Below are 14075 nucleotides of genomic sequence, written 5' to 3' on the forward strand. Positions count from 1 at the left end.
CAGTGATAAAGACCTACGGTAGTGTGCTTCAACTGGAAGACTCTTCCACAGCAAATAAAACAGCAGACGACTCCATTTGAATTAAAAACCATTGTCAAATAACTACATTGATTGTCTTCATAATTGTCAGCACAGTTTGAAATATCCCTTGTAAGTTTGATTTTGACCTAATACAAAACAAACCCTCCTCTACCTGTCCTTCGTGAAACAGCCCAGCATTGCTGCCACATGCGCACAACACCATTTCATGAATACTGATCTAACAAGCTCTGCAATGACCTGCATAGTTAACAGCAGGCCAATTCATTCAAATATTAAAGTAGTCAAGGGACTCCACGTAATGATGCTGGAAGCCATGGTTTGCCAAGTGCCCAGTCTCATGCCTGGTGCTGATCCACTCGCCAGAGCAACTTTGGCTGCCTTTCCTCTGATAAGGAGCAACACGACATCCCAAATGTAGCATCAGACTTAAATGATCACTTGACTCAAAAACATATTTTTGTATTTTCTTCATTAATCCACTGTCGATATGGTCTCACAAACGTATTCTTGTCAGCAGTTACATTGTCAAAACGTTCAGTAAAAAGCTACAAATGATGATGATGATGATGATAAATGCATTATATGATGCAAAACACATCACGCTTTTTTACTGAAAGTGCTCTCTTAACTTTACTGCTGACATGCACCATTTTTGGAGGCCGTATCAACAGTGGACTAATAAACCAAATACTAAAGACGTTTTTTGTTGTTGAGTAAAGTGATCATTTTAAATGCCTTAACATTCTATGTATCTTGTTCGCATTGCATTAGGCTGGTCCAACTTCAACAATATGGATGACGCACAGTTGAACTAATCTGGTCCGAATAGCATGTACTTTAACACCTCATGCCTTATTCATGGTTACCATCACACCCCAGCTCTGTTGATTGTACTCCCAGATACGCTGCTCATGCAGAAATGATAAACAAGCTGAAATAATAAATAAGCCCTGCACAAACGAGATAAAGATGGCAAAGTGCTGTTACTAAGAGAAAGAGCAGACAAACAAATGTATGCTTACCACTAACGGAATCTTGATCATTATCATATAAAATGGCACCTCAATACTTATATTTCAATTGATGCAAAAAGAGTCTACTGCTGTTCTTGTTGATGTAATATGTATATTATTTTTTGTAATATTATTTGTATTATTATTATAATAACTCCCACGGAGGCCAATTAGGAACTACTTTAGTTTTCATAACATAATGCAGATCATTGAAATTCTAAACAAACAAGCAAAACTTAACGAAGGTGGAGGCCATCCTGATCCAGAAGGGAAATAGTGCTTGAGGGTTCAACTACAATGTGTTCAGGGAGAGCTAAGAAAGAGATATATTGTCAAGCAATCTGAGATTTTGTTTTTGACAAGTATATCTAATATATGAGTTGTGAAATCTAAACTTGCCCCTTAACGTTGCGATCACACCAACCACCGGCTTCACAAAAAGTGTAAGAGCATCTGGTGCGTTAAGTGCGTTTGATTGTGTTTGAGTGCGTCTGAGTAGCTGCTTTTGGCTTCAACATACCACTTTTTAAAACCACATTTACAGAGAAAACACATTCACTTACAACAACATTGCCCGATTTCAGGGGGGGGGGGGGGGGTGTCCAAATGTGTTTGCGGAAGATTTGGACTAGATCAGACCCCCTGGATTGAGAGGGAGCCGAAGGGAGGAGAGGCATGCAGGTTTAGAAGAGCGAGACCCTCTGGGAACGAGTGAGAAAGTGAGGATAGGAAGAGAGTAGGGGGCATGGATAGAGAGGTAGGAGAGGCATGCAGGCTTAGAAGAGCGAGACCCTCTGGGAACGAGCGAGAAAGTGAGGATAGGAAGAGAGTAGGGGGCATGAATATAGAGGTAGGAGAGGCATGCAGGCTTAGAAGAGCGAGACCCTCTGGGAACGAGCGAGAAAGTGAGGATAGGAAGAGAGTAGGGAGCATGGATAGAGAGGTAGGAGAGGCATGCAGGCTTAGAAGAGCAAAGATCCTTTGGGAACGAGTGAGTGTGTGTGAGGATAGGAAGAGAGTAGGGGGCATGCCATGCCATGCAATACAACGCAAAGTTATGCCATGCAGCGGGTAGAATACCTGGTGATCTCGGAGTCAGGGAGCAGGCCTAAGTGATAGTGAGGGAAGGGTATGGAGTGGAGGAGGCTTTTGTCGCACTCCATGGGGGAATAGCGGCGGGGAGAAGGTGTTTTGTCACACAGTTTGTTCACAGTGCTGTAAACTGGCTCAGGAGGCCTGGGGGTAGGAGCATAGAGCAAAGAGAGTGGTTAGTACAGAGAGTAGGAGGAGACAGAGACAGAACAGAACAGAGGGACAGAGACAAACAGAACAGAATAGACAAATAACACCTATGTTGTGGGAGTGGAAAAGGAAGAATTCAACCTTGGTTTATAATGTGCACTCAGGCTTTTGTTGTTTTACATGCAAAACACCTCCTGTTACGTGTTTTTTGTTTTTCATTTAGAATTTGGATTCCACAAAAATATCAGCACTCTTCTACCCCCCCCCATGCTGTCGGCACAGAGAGCCCTCCTGCAGACTTCCACTTCACTAGTTTCAAGTTTCAACTTCACTACACGCCACGATAACATTGCCGCTCCAGTGAGTTTTCCATCTGCTTTATCTTTGAGATTAAGCAAAAAAAGGTCAAACTTGTTCTTAGTATGAAACAAAGTGATTTGCACCATGATAGTACCAGTAAAGGAAAGCCTACTACCATCAGTATGGGGTGGTAGCCGGTGACAACATATGCGGGAACTAAAATCTATATTCATTACTGAACAATCTGAAAATCTTTAAGCTTCATTTATTTGTATCATCAATTTTGTCAATGCTCATTCCGAGTATGCACATCACTAAAGTGGCCTTGTGGTTAGTGTCCGCCCTGAGATTGGAAGGTTGGGAGTTCGATCCCCGGCCGAGTCATACCAAAGACAAAAAATGGGACCCAATGCATCTCTGCTTGGCACTCAGCATTAAGGATATAGGTTGAGGGTAAGGCCCTGCAATAGACTAGCGTCCTGTTCAGTGGGTGTACCTGTACATAAAGCTGCTACAGGAACAGGAGATGGGTGCAGGAGCCTATGAGCCACTCCGGCTCGCACAAGGCTACTTACTTACATCACTAAAGCCCGCTTAGGGCAAAAAGAGGCCGCTTTGAAAGGAAACTGATATGAGAACTGTAACAGGGATCCATATTCAGATAGCACATATAAATTACTTTTTTTTTTATATACTTGAGTTTAGGAAACTGAGCAAAACATAAATAACGCATCTTAATGCCATAATGCCTCTTTATATCTCAGATTAAATCACACTGACAGATTACAGGGAAGTTTATTGGTAATTTTTGCACTTTGCACAATTCTTTTGCACACGTAAATGTATTGTAATGAAACAGGCAGGGAGCAGGTCTCGAAACCCTCGACCTTCTAGCCCGAAGTCCGGCGCGCTATCGACTGTGCCGCAAAAGCATGCTCGTGCGGCAGAGTCGATTTCAGCGCTTATAAACCCGGGGTCGTTACACTACTCCCTCCTTTGAAAGAGAGCGTCCTCGCGCTAGCTTGCGACTCTACGTCTTACAGGAACGCGCTCACCGGCCAAGCACACGCACTGTCGTGGATGCAAGGTCCGATCCCACTTCTGACACCAATGTAATGAAACAGCAGGGAGCAGGTCTCGAACCCTTGACCTTCTACCCCGAGGTTCGGCGCGCTATCGACTGTGCCGCAAAAGCATGCTCAAGCGGCAGAGTCGATTTCCGCGCTTATAAACCCAAGGTCGTTACAGTATGTTACCCACTGTATATGCTGTCCTGCATTAGAGGATAAAATGAGGACAAAGATGTATCACAGATGGAATGGGAGGCCAAACATGAGGGTCAGCAGTCATTTTGAAATGTCTCACCTCAACTGGAAGTGCTGCGAATCAAACCTGTGACCCTCCCCGTCATCTATTGAGGCATTTCTGATTGGGGAAGAGATAAGACCAACAAAAGAAGTGCAATAACAGAGTCAGAATCAGAGTGGCAACACGAAGGAAAACTGCAAAAAGGATCAGATTTGACATGGTTTTATTAATTAGAATTACAAACACTAAAAGCTTTATATTTACAATATACTTTGTATGCATTTAGCATAAAAGCCAAACGACGACAGAGCATGCATGTGTTCTTTGTCTTTGACACAACAAACAGTTGGACGCATGCTACAGAAGATGACACAAAGTGTTTGATCAGGGAGAAATGTTTGATAAACAAATAAATTCCTTACAATAGAGACTACAAACGGGACCGCCATAATGCATTTCTAAAATTACAAAGTCCTCATTGCCAAAGGTTCATTATTGATATGGCTCAATTACCCAACCTTGGGACAGACTATGTTTGTTCCCACACTCGGGACTCTGACTCTCTATTGGTTACATAGACTTTTAGCCTCAAAACCTATTCTAACCACCTCTCGCTGGCTTTGTATTCATGTTACCTGATGAAATTGCTGTACAATATGATCATTCAGATGTCCTAAATCAGCACTGCAGAGCTCTCCCTGTACTATGCCGTGCCTTGATTGTATCACTGTTGATGACATCTGTAAATGTGCATGTACACCCTGGCCCATCTACTGTTGCTAGCCCCAATTCTGACTTGTGCTCTGACATCTGTTTCACTGATTTCTGCTCTCGTATAAGCGTATTACCTAAAATGGATACATTGAAAGTGTGGGTTCACAGCTCCAATCCAGATGTGTTGGTCAATACTGAGACATGTTTAAGGAAGAATGTTTTGAATACTGATGTTAACCTTTCTGGTTATAATCTTTTTCGGCAAGACAGATCTTCCAAATGTGGTGGAGTGGCAATCTTTACCAAGGATCACCTTCAATGCTCGGTTGTCTCCACCAAGTCTGACCCCAAACAATTTGATTTGCTGGTTTTAAGCATTAAACTTTCAAATAGCTTTTTGTTGATTGTTGCTGGATGTTATCGTCCTCCATTAGCACCGGCCTGTACCCTACCTGGCCTAAGCTCTCTCCTGGCCCCTTACACTAAGTCTGAATTTGTCCTGCTATGTGACCTAAACTGGGACATGCTTAAACCACCTGACCAAGTCCTAAAGCAATGGGACTCCCTAAATCTTTCTCAGACTATTACCAATCCCACAAGGTATGACTCCAAACACCCAGAAAAGGCTACTCTCCTCAATTTTATCCTCACAAATAATCCTGAGTGGTATCAGTCTGGTGTTTTCTGTAATGACCTTAGTGATCACTGTTTTACAGCCTGTGTTCATAATGGCTGCTCAGTGAAACGACCTGTCCTGACTTGTCATAGACGCTTGCTAAAAACCTTTACTGAGCAGGCCTTCCTTCATGACCTGGCCATTGTAAAATGGTATTGAATCAGCTTGATCCCTTCTGTCGAAGATGCTTGGACATTATTTTTTTATATTTTCAGTGGTATTGTTAATGAACACGCCCCTATTAAAAACAGGTTCAGCCCTTAGTTCGACCGGGATCTTGCAGAGTTACTCCACCTCAAGAATTGCATTTGGCGAAAGGCTCTGCACACGCATACTCAGGCTGACTGGCTATCATTCAGGCAAATTAGAAAGAAGTGCACTCAGGCTATCCGGAAGGCTAAAGTTAGTTACTTTAAGGAGCAGTTCTCTCTCTGTGGGTCTAATCCCAAGAAAGACCTGGAGAATAAACACTCCTCCTCACAGCTGCCCATGTCCCTTAATGTTGATGATGTGGTTGTTACTGACAAGAAGCACATGGCTGAGCTCTTTAATCACCACTTCATTAAGTCAGGATTCCTATTTGACTCAACCATGTCTCCTTGCCCGTCCAACATTTCCTCATCTCCCAACCCTTCTAATGCGACTATCCCCGATGCTTCTCCCGCTTTTTCCCCTGCCCCGCTACAAAGTTTCTCCCTGCAGGTGGTCACTGATTCTGAGGTGCTAAAGGAGCTCCTTAAACTTGACCCCCAAAAACCATCTGGGTCAGATGGTTTAGACCCTTTCTTCTTTAAGGTTGCTGCCCCTATCATCGCCAAGCCGATCGCCAACCTTTTTAAACCGTCTCTCCTTTCTGGGGAGGTTCCCTTTGCTTGGAAGGCAGCCACGGTTTGTCCTTTATTTAAAATGGGGAGATCAAGCTGATCCTAACTGTTATAGGCCTATTTCTATTTTGCCCTGTTTATCAAAAGTGTTGGAAAAACTTGTCAATAATCAACTGACTGGCTTTCTTGATGTCTAAAGTATTCTCTCTGATATGCAATCTGGTTTCTGCTCAGGTTATGGATGTGTCACTGCAACCTTAAAGGTCCTCAATGATGTCACCATTGCCCTTGATTCTAAGCAATATTGTGCTGGTATTTTTATTGACTTGGCCAAAGCTTTTGATACGGTAGACCATTCCATTCTTGTGGGCCGACTAAGGAGTATTGGTGTCTCTGAGGGGTCTTTGGCCTGGTTTGCTAAACTACCTCTCTCAAAGAGCGCAGTGTATTAAGTCAGAAAATCTGCTGTCTCAGCCACTGCCTGTCACCAAGGGAGTACCCCAAGACTCGATCCTAGGCCCCAATTCTCTCAATTTACATCAACAACATTGCTCAGGCAGTAGGAAGCTCTCTCATCCATTTATATGCAGATGATACAGTCTTATACTCAGCTGTGCCCTCCCTGGATTTTGTGTAAAATGCTCTACAACAAAGCTTTCTTAGTGTCCCACAAGCTTTCTCTACCCTTAACCTTGTTCTGAATACCTCCAAAACAAATGTCATGTGGTTTGGTAAGAAGAATGCCCCTCCTCCCACAGGTGTGATTACAACCTCTGAGGGTTTAGAGCTTGAGGTAGTCACCTCATACAAGTACTTGGGAGTATGGCTAGACGGTGCCCTGTCCTTCTCTCAGCAAATATCAAAGCTACAGGCTAAAGTTAAATCTAGACTTGGTTTCCTCTATCGTAGTCGCTCCTCTTTCACCCCAGCTGCCAGACTAACCCTGATTCAGATGATCATCCTACCCATGCTAGATTACAGAGACATAATTTATAGATCGGCAGGTAAGGGTGCTCTCGAGCAGCTAGATGTTCTTTACCATTCGGCCATCAGATTTGCCACCAATGCTCCTTATAGGACACATCAGTGCATTCTATACTCCTCTGTAAACTGGTCATCTCTGTATACCCGTCCAACTGGTTGATGCTTATTTATAAAACCCTCTTAGGCCTCACCCCCCCTATCTGAGATATCTACTGCAGCCCTCATCCTCCACATACAACACCCGTTCTGCCAGTCACATTCTGTTAAAGGTCCCCAAAGCACACACATCCCTGGGTCGCTCCTCTTTTCAGTTCGCTGCAGCTAGCAACTGGAAGGAGCTGCAACAAACACTCAAAATGGATAGTTTTATCTCAATCTCTTCATTCAAAGACTCAATCATGGACACTCTTACTGACAGTTGTGGCTGCTTTGTGTGATGAATTGTTGTCTCTACCTTCTTGCCTTTTGTGCGCTTGTCTGTGCCCAATAATGTTTGTACCATGTTGTGTTGTCATGTGTTGCTGCCTTGCTATGTTGTTGTCATAGGTCTCTATATAGTGTTGTCTCTCTTGTTGTGATGTGTGTTTTGTCCTAAATTTATATTGTATTATTTTTTTTTAAATCTCAGGGCCCTGTCCCCGCAGGAGGCCTTTTCATTTTTGGTAGGCCGTCATTGTAAATAAGAATTTATTCTTAACCGATTTGTCTAGTTAAATAAAGGTAAAAAAAAAAAACTTTTTTTCAAATGATATAGCACCTTAAGTTGAAATAAGTAATAATTTGTGCGCATTATTTGTCCATTATGTGAGCATTTATGCGCATTTTTGTGTGCCGTTTATATTTTCTAATACACCTTGTATGTGCAGTACTATTAAGAAGGTTGTTGTGGAGTGTACAGACGTGCACGTATCATACACAGTGTATAAGTGTGAACATGTGTGATGCTCCATTGGTTGCAGGGCTGCATGAGCCATTCTTTTTGCTCCTGCCGATTAAACCAGTGTGGGTTGGATATAAGCCCTGCCCTGCTCAGTGGCCCACTTTCCATCTCTCCCCGTACTACGCCCCCTCACCACCCCACCCCCTACTACCCCCACTTCGTGTCGCATGGCCCAGGCTCGTGATGCCTCTACTTGGCCACAGCTCTGAGCATGCCGCAGTACAGCACAGACCCAGATCTCGCTCTCCTCCTGCTGCTACGCTCCTGCACTCTCTAGCTCACTTCTCTGAGTTTAATTGATGAAATACGATCCGATCACAGCTCCCAGCTAGCTTCCTCTTGTATACTTCCTATCAAGACACTCAAGACACAGTGAAGGGTGCCTTGATGGGAAAAGTAAGCCCCACTATAAATTAACTATTTTTCTAAATTTTCCAATTACAGAATGGTGGCCATAATCCCCATTTTCCCCAGTCCATAGACTACCACTCTTATTAAAGAGCACCTTTATACCAAGTCTCCACAGCCTTATGGGTTTTACCCATTCAAGTGCAGCAGCTCATTGTTTTCAACTGCCTCTTGTGTCATGAGAGTAAGGCGCCTTAAAGCCGCAGTTAAACTGACTACAACCACTCTTCAGCTGCTTCTGTAGCCAGCTTTAGTGGAATATTGAAATCAAACATCAACTTAAATGTCTAATGTATCACAGACCCATACATTTGAGGCCCATTCACCGTCTTTGTAGGACACAAGTAGATTGCATGTCGTGCTTTACAGTAACAAACTGTTATTTCAAGTATTGTTTGTCTAATTTAAACAGAGCAGAGATAGTGACACAGACTGTAGATGCAGTTGAGGTACGCTATCCCGTGGCTGAGGGTGGTCTAGCGGGTATCTCCGCAGCCTGCAGCACATACAGTGAGCTCCAAAAGTATTGGGACAGTGACAAATGTTCTTGTTGATTTGGCTCTCTATTCCACCTCTTTAGATTTTGAAATTATACAATGACTATGAGGTTAAACCCAGAGACCACCAAAGAAAACCCTTATTTCCAATACAAACTGAAGAATCAGAAGATCATACAAATTATTGTAAGATGAAATAGAAGAAAGAAAAAAAAGATATATATTTTGTAAAATATCCTTATTCTTTCTCTAAAGGCCCTCACACCATATACAGTAAGTGAATTTGTTCCAATACTTTTAGTCCCCTAAAATGGGGGGGACTATGAAAAAAAGTGGTGTAATTCCTAAATGGTTCACCTGATACGGATGAAAATACCCTCAATTTAAAGTTGACAGTCTGCACTTTAACGTCATAGCAATTGTACCATTTCAAATGCAAAGTGGTGTAGTACAGAGCCAAAACATTTGTTACTGTCCTAATACTTTTGGAGCTCACTGTATACACCACCCCAGCATGGCTATGAATCACAGCCTCAATGCTATTCTACATCTCCCTCTCTGTCTCCCCACTCATTTCATGCTATTCCTGTCTGAATAGATAGTCTGTCCTGAGGGGTGCTTTCTCCTGCTGGGGGCTCATTTAATTACGGCTGCATCCCGCTCCACAAATGGCACCCTGTTCCCGGGCTCTGGTCAAAAGTAGTGCACTATATAAGGAATAAGGTGCCATTTGGGAAGCACGCTACATTTGTTGTGCCGTGTCACAGTATCAAAGCCAGCCATGCATGCTGTCAGCTGCAGAGGCACGCACAGATTGGCAGCCATTCAGGGCTAAACGCTTGCTCAGTTTCTGTCAGCTACACATCTCCCCAATTGGTCTGACAGAAACACAGAAGGAGTTGGCAGACAGCAGGAGTGACCTGACGTTACTATTTGCAGCTACTGAATCAGCAAGTCCTTGTGGGTCTACCTTACAGAGCGCCTATCTGGGCATTGAGGACAAACGTATAATAATATATCCCATTTGGCCAACGAGGCAATTTATAGATTTATACTGTCTGTGAGGTGTAAATGGACTTATTTGGTTATTTTATAACACCTCTGTACAGTATGTGATGGTTAGTGCTGAGCTATTTTACCGAATTGTAGGCAGTGGTGGAAAAAGTACTCAATAAAAGATACCTTAATAGAAAATGACTCAAGTAAAAGTGCAAGTCATCCAGTAAAATACTACTTGAGTAAAAGTAAAAAAATATTTGGTTTTAAATATACTTAAGTATCAAAAGTAAATGTAATTGCTAAAATATACTTAAGTATCAAAAGTAAACAAACTTTTTAAACGAATAATAAAACATTCCTTACATTAAGCAAACCAGACAGCACAATTTTCTTGTTTTAGTTTTATTTACGGATAGCCAGGGTCACACTCCAACACTCAGAAATCATTTAAAAACAAAGCATTTGTGTTTAGTGAGTCCGCCAGATGAGAGGCAGTAGGGATGACCAGGATGTTCTCTTGATAAGTGTGCGAATTGGACCATTTTCTGTCCTGCTAAGCATTCAAAATGTAACGAGTACTTTTGGGTCTCAGGGAAAATGTATGGAGTAAAAAGTACATCATTTTCTTTAGGAATGTAGTGAAGTAAAAGTTGTTAAAAATTTAAATAGAAAGGTACAGATACCCCCCAAAACTACTTAAGTTGTACTTTAATGTATTTTATTTTTCATTTTTTTAAACAAATAATTGACAACTATTTCAATGCGCACATTACACAGTTTCTCTAGATAAATTAGATGTGCAATGTAGTAAGGAGTTGTAGTTTCCAACAAGCCAATATTCTACATAGTTTAGCGCAGAAAGTGGTAATTGACTACAAAGACCACAATCCATTGCTTGTCCAGTCTGTGTGTTTCTTTTACACCTGCTACATTAGGCTGACACAGAGAAGGTGACAGAAGAATGTGTGATTGAGTGGGAGAGAGCAGTTGCTTTGGTATCTCTACCTGAAAATACATCATCTAAGTGATTGATAGCTGGTATTCAGCAGGCATAAAAGTATGCCTTATTTACTCCGAAGAACTACTAAAATAGAGATTTTGTCAGATGACTGAATGGAATAATAAAATAAAACAAATACAATATACACAACTGAAATATATATTTTATTAAAGTAAAGTAATGTGAATAAATGATGATTAATAAGTGATAAGCACTACCATTCACTACCATCATTGGACTTTCATTGTTTTATTCTGTGTTACAGCATTCAAACCACATAATGCATAGTGCTTTTAACGTAAAATAAATAAACCGAAATTGAAATCCGTGATTATTTTTTAATGATTGAACCAAAACAAAACCAATTTCAAAAAGACCTAATCACCCACAACTAGTGATGGCACTACACATGTCAGCAATGGAGGTTATCAAAATTGTTGTTGAATTAATTTCTCATTAATTTACAGATTCTGGTAATGGGATATTTCCCATGAACCTGTCAACAATTTGGGTTAAAAAAAAGTGTTAAAAACTGTGAACAAAAGATGACTTTATACAAATACAAAAAAAGTGGAGAAAAGCACTGCATTAGGCCCTTTAAATTACCAAGATCAATGAATCTGCAAGGGAGAGATCTGAAACATGAACAAAAATTGTGATTTCTTAAGATTTTTTTTAATCTTAATTTAATCTAAGGCAAAAAACTATTTGGATGTTCCATATAGCTATGTTGGCACTGCTGGATTCTAGCTTGAAATGTATACTTATTCATGTTACTATACTAGAACTACTTTACATGTATAATGTCATTGTTAAATCTCATGGATCTTATGGAGAGGGCCAAAGGGTAACAGTCTGGTTTCAGTCACTGATAAAGTTGGATAGTCGTGGATTAGGGAGGAGTGAGGAATGTGGGCCGAGGTCAGGTCAGATGAAGTGACAAGGAGCATATTACACACGGTTGGATTCTGGGTTAGATTTTGAACAGTGCTATACTAGAGACATGATCGATCAGAAGTAATGCTATAGTATCTGAGGGGTGATAGAGAATGGTTGTCACATCAGAAGTTAATGTAGGAGACAGATGGTTTTGGAATGTGGTGGGTAGACGGGAGGAGGTCACATGTGTGCTATAAGTGATACGGGTGGAGTGCTTTAGATTAGACATCAAGGGGGTTGAGGTCAGGTCAGATCACCTGAAGGGAGACAGAACGGTTTATTACTCTATCACTTCGTCTTCCTGTCGAACCATAAGAGGTAAGGAGATGTAAGGAGAGAAGGAGGAGTGTCTAAAGTGGAGTATATATACTTGTGGTGGTGGGAACATGTCTTTGTCTGAATACAGCTGTGTCGACCCTTTGGGGAGAATTAAACTTGGTAAGGCTTCTTTTGTGTCCGTGAGTTATTTACTCTGAAAATTAGAACCTAACAACACACACCACCTGAGTTCCTGCCTAGCAACAGAGATTAATTGGCCGTCTAGATGTGGAAAGACTCTGCCTAATAGGAGGGTATAAATACTTGTGCTGGTAGGAACATGTCTGTCTTTTCAGCTGTTTGACCCAGTGGGTGAATAAACTTGGTTTGAGCTTTGACTAGTCTGTTAGAATCACAAAATGGCAAAGTTGGGTTTGAGCTTACAAGAAGGCAGCCATACAGTACGGAGCCATCTCCAATGTTTAGCTAGTAAGTTTAACTTAAATTAAAATTAACCCAGTCAATTCAGGAAGTAAACTGAAATACCTATTCAATAATTGAGAAAAAGGCTTAATTCAAATCACTTCCTGAATTAACTGACTTCAATTTTAATTGACCCCAACCCTGTTTACTATCAGGTTCACCCTCTGAATTAAAGAGCCACTGAACATGCTGATTGACACGTGGGTTTATCTGTTGCTCATTAGAAAAACTAGATTTCAGTCTTGGAGGTGTGTTTCCTGACCTATTCCTGACGTTTGGATAATGTTTGTCCCCCATGAGACACTGTAGTTCCCACGCCACGAGAACTCTCGACCATTGATACTCTCCCTTCCGAGGTGGCTACAAGGCACTCCCCCGACCTCCCTTCGGCAAATCAGATCACAACTCCATTCTGCTCCTCCCATCCTATAGGCAGAAACTCAAACAGGAAGTACCCGCGCTAAGGTCTATTCATGGCTGGTCTGACCAATCAGAATCCATGCTTCAAGATTGTTTTGATCACGTGGACAGGGTATGCTCCGGGTAGCCTCAGAGAATGACATTGACATTTCCACGAACACAGTGACTGAGTTCATCAGGAAAGTTGAAGTCGGAAGTTTACATATACCTTAGCCAAATACATTTCAACTCAGTTTTTCACAATTCCTGATAATTAATCATAGTAAAAATTCCCTGTCTTAGGTCAGTTAGGATCACCACTTTTATTTAAGAATGTGAAATGTCAGAATAATAGTAGAGATAATTATTTATTTCAGCTTCTATTTCTTTCATTACATTCCCAGTGGGTCAGAAGTTTACATACACTCAATAAGTATTTGGTAGCATTGCCATTTTTTTACTCAGGTCATACGCTTTGGGTAGCCTTCCACAAGCTTCCCACAATAAGTTGGGTGAATTTTGGCCCATTCCTCCTGACAGAGCTGGTGTAACTGAGTCAGGTTTGTAGGCCTCCTTGCTCACACACGCTTTTTCAGTTCTGTCCACCAATTTTCTATGGGATTGAGGTCAGGGCTTTGTGATGGCCACTCCAATACCTTGACTTTGTTGTCCTTAAGCCATTTTGCCACAACTTTGGAAGTATGCTTGTCCATTTGGAAAACCCATTTGCGACCAAGCTTTAACTTCCTGACTGATGTCTTGAGATGTTGCTTCAATATATCCACATAATTTCCCATCCTCATGATGCCATCTATTTTGTGAAGTGCATCAGTCCCTCCTGCAGCAAAGCACCCTTTCAGGTTATGTCGATATAGGGCTCGTTTTACTGTGGATATAGATACTTTTGTACCGGTTTCCTCCAGCATCTTCACAAGGTCCTTTGCTGTTGTTCTGGGATTGATTTGCACTTTTCACACCAAAGTACGCTCATCTCTAGGAGACAGAACGCGTCTCCTTCCTGAGCGGTATGACGGCTGCGTGGTCCCATG

General features: G+C 41.7%; 1 protein-coding gene across 34 annotated transcripts in view; it reads right to left on the bottom strand.

Moving 5' to 3' along the window:
* dlg2 (discs, large homolog 2 (Drosophila)) overlaps window positions 1-14075 on the bottom strand; it is a 358090-nt gene that overhangs the window by 47265 nt on the left and 296750 nt on the right. For 25 of the 34 annotated variants that reach the window (XR_008754221.1, XM_055877409.1, XM_055877462.1 and 22 more), the window contains 2 exons: window positions 3963-4022; window positions 2136-2291 (listed from right to left, as the gene is read on the bottom strand). The exons of 5 other annotated variants lie outside the window; for them this stretch is intronic. Coding sequence is in view for 28 of the 29 variants with exons in the window: in XM_055877409.1 (XP_055733384.1) it covers window positions 2136-2291; window positions 3963-4022 (216 nt within the window). In the remaining variant the exon portion in view is untranslated. The remainder of the gene's footprint in view (window positions 1-2135; window positions 2292-3962; window positions 4023-14075) is intronic. 4 more of the 34 variants (XM_055877496.1, XM_055877484.1, XM_055877480.1 and 1 more) reach the window with 1 other exon arrangement.

The sequence above is a fragment of the Salvelinus fontinalis genome, chromosome 2 (genome assembly GCF_029448725.1).
Source record: "Salvelinus fontinalis isolate EN_2023a chromosome 2, ASM2944872v1, whole genome shotgun sequence".
Lineage (NCBI taxonomy): Eukaryota > Metazoa > Chordata > Actinopteri > Salmoniformes > Salmonidae > Salvelinus > Salvelinus fontinalis.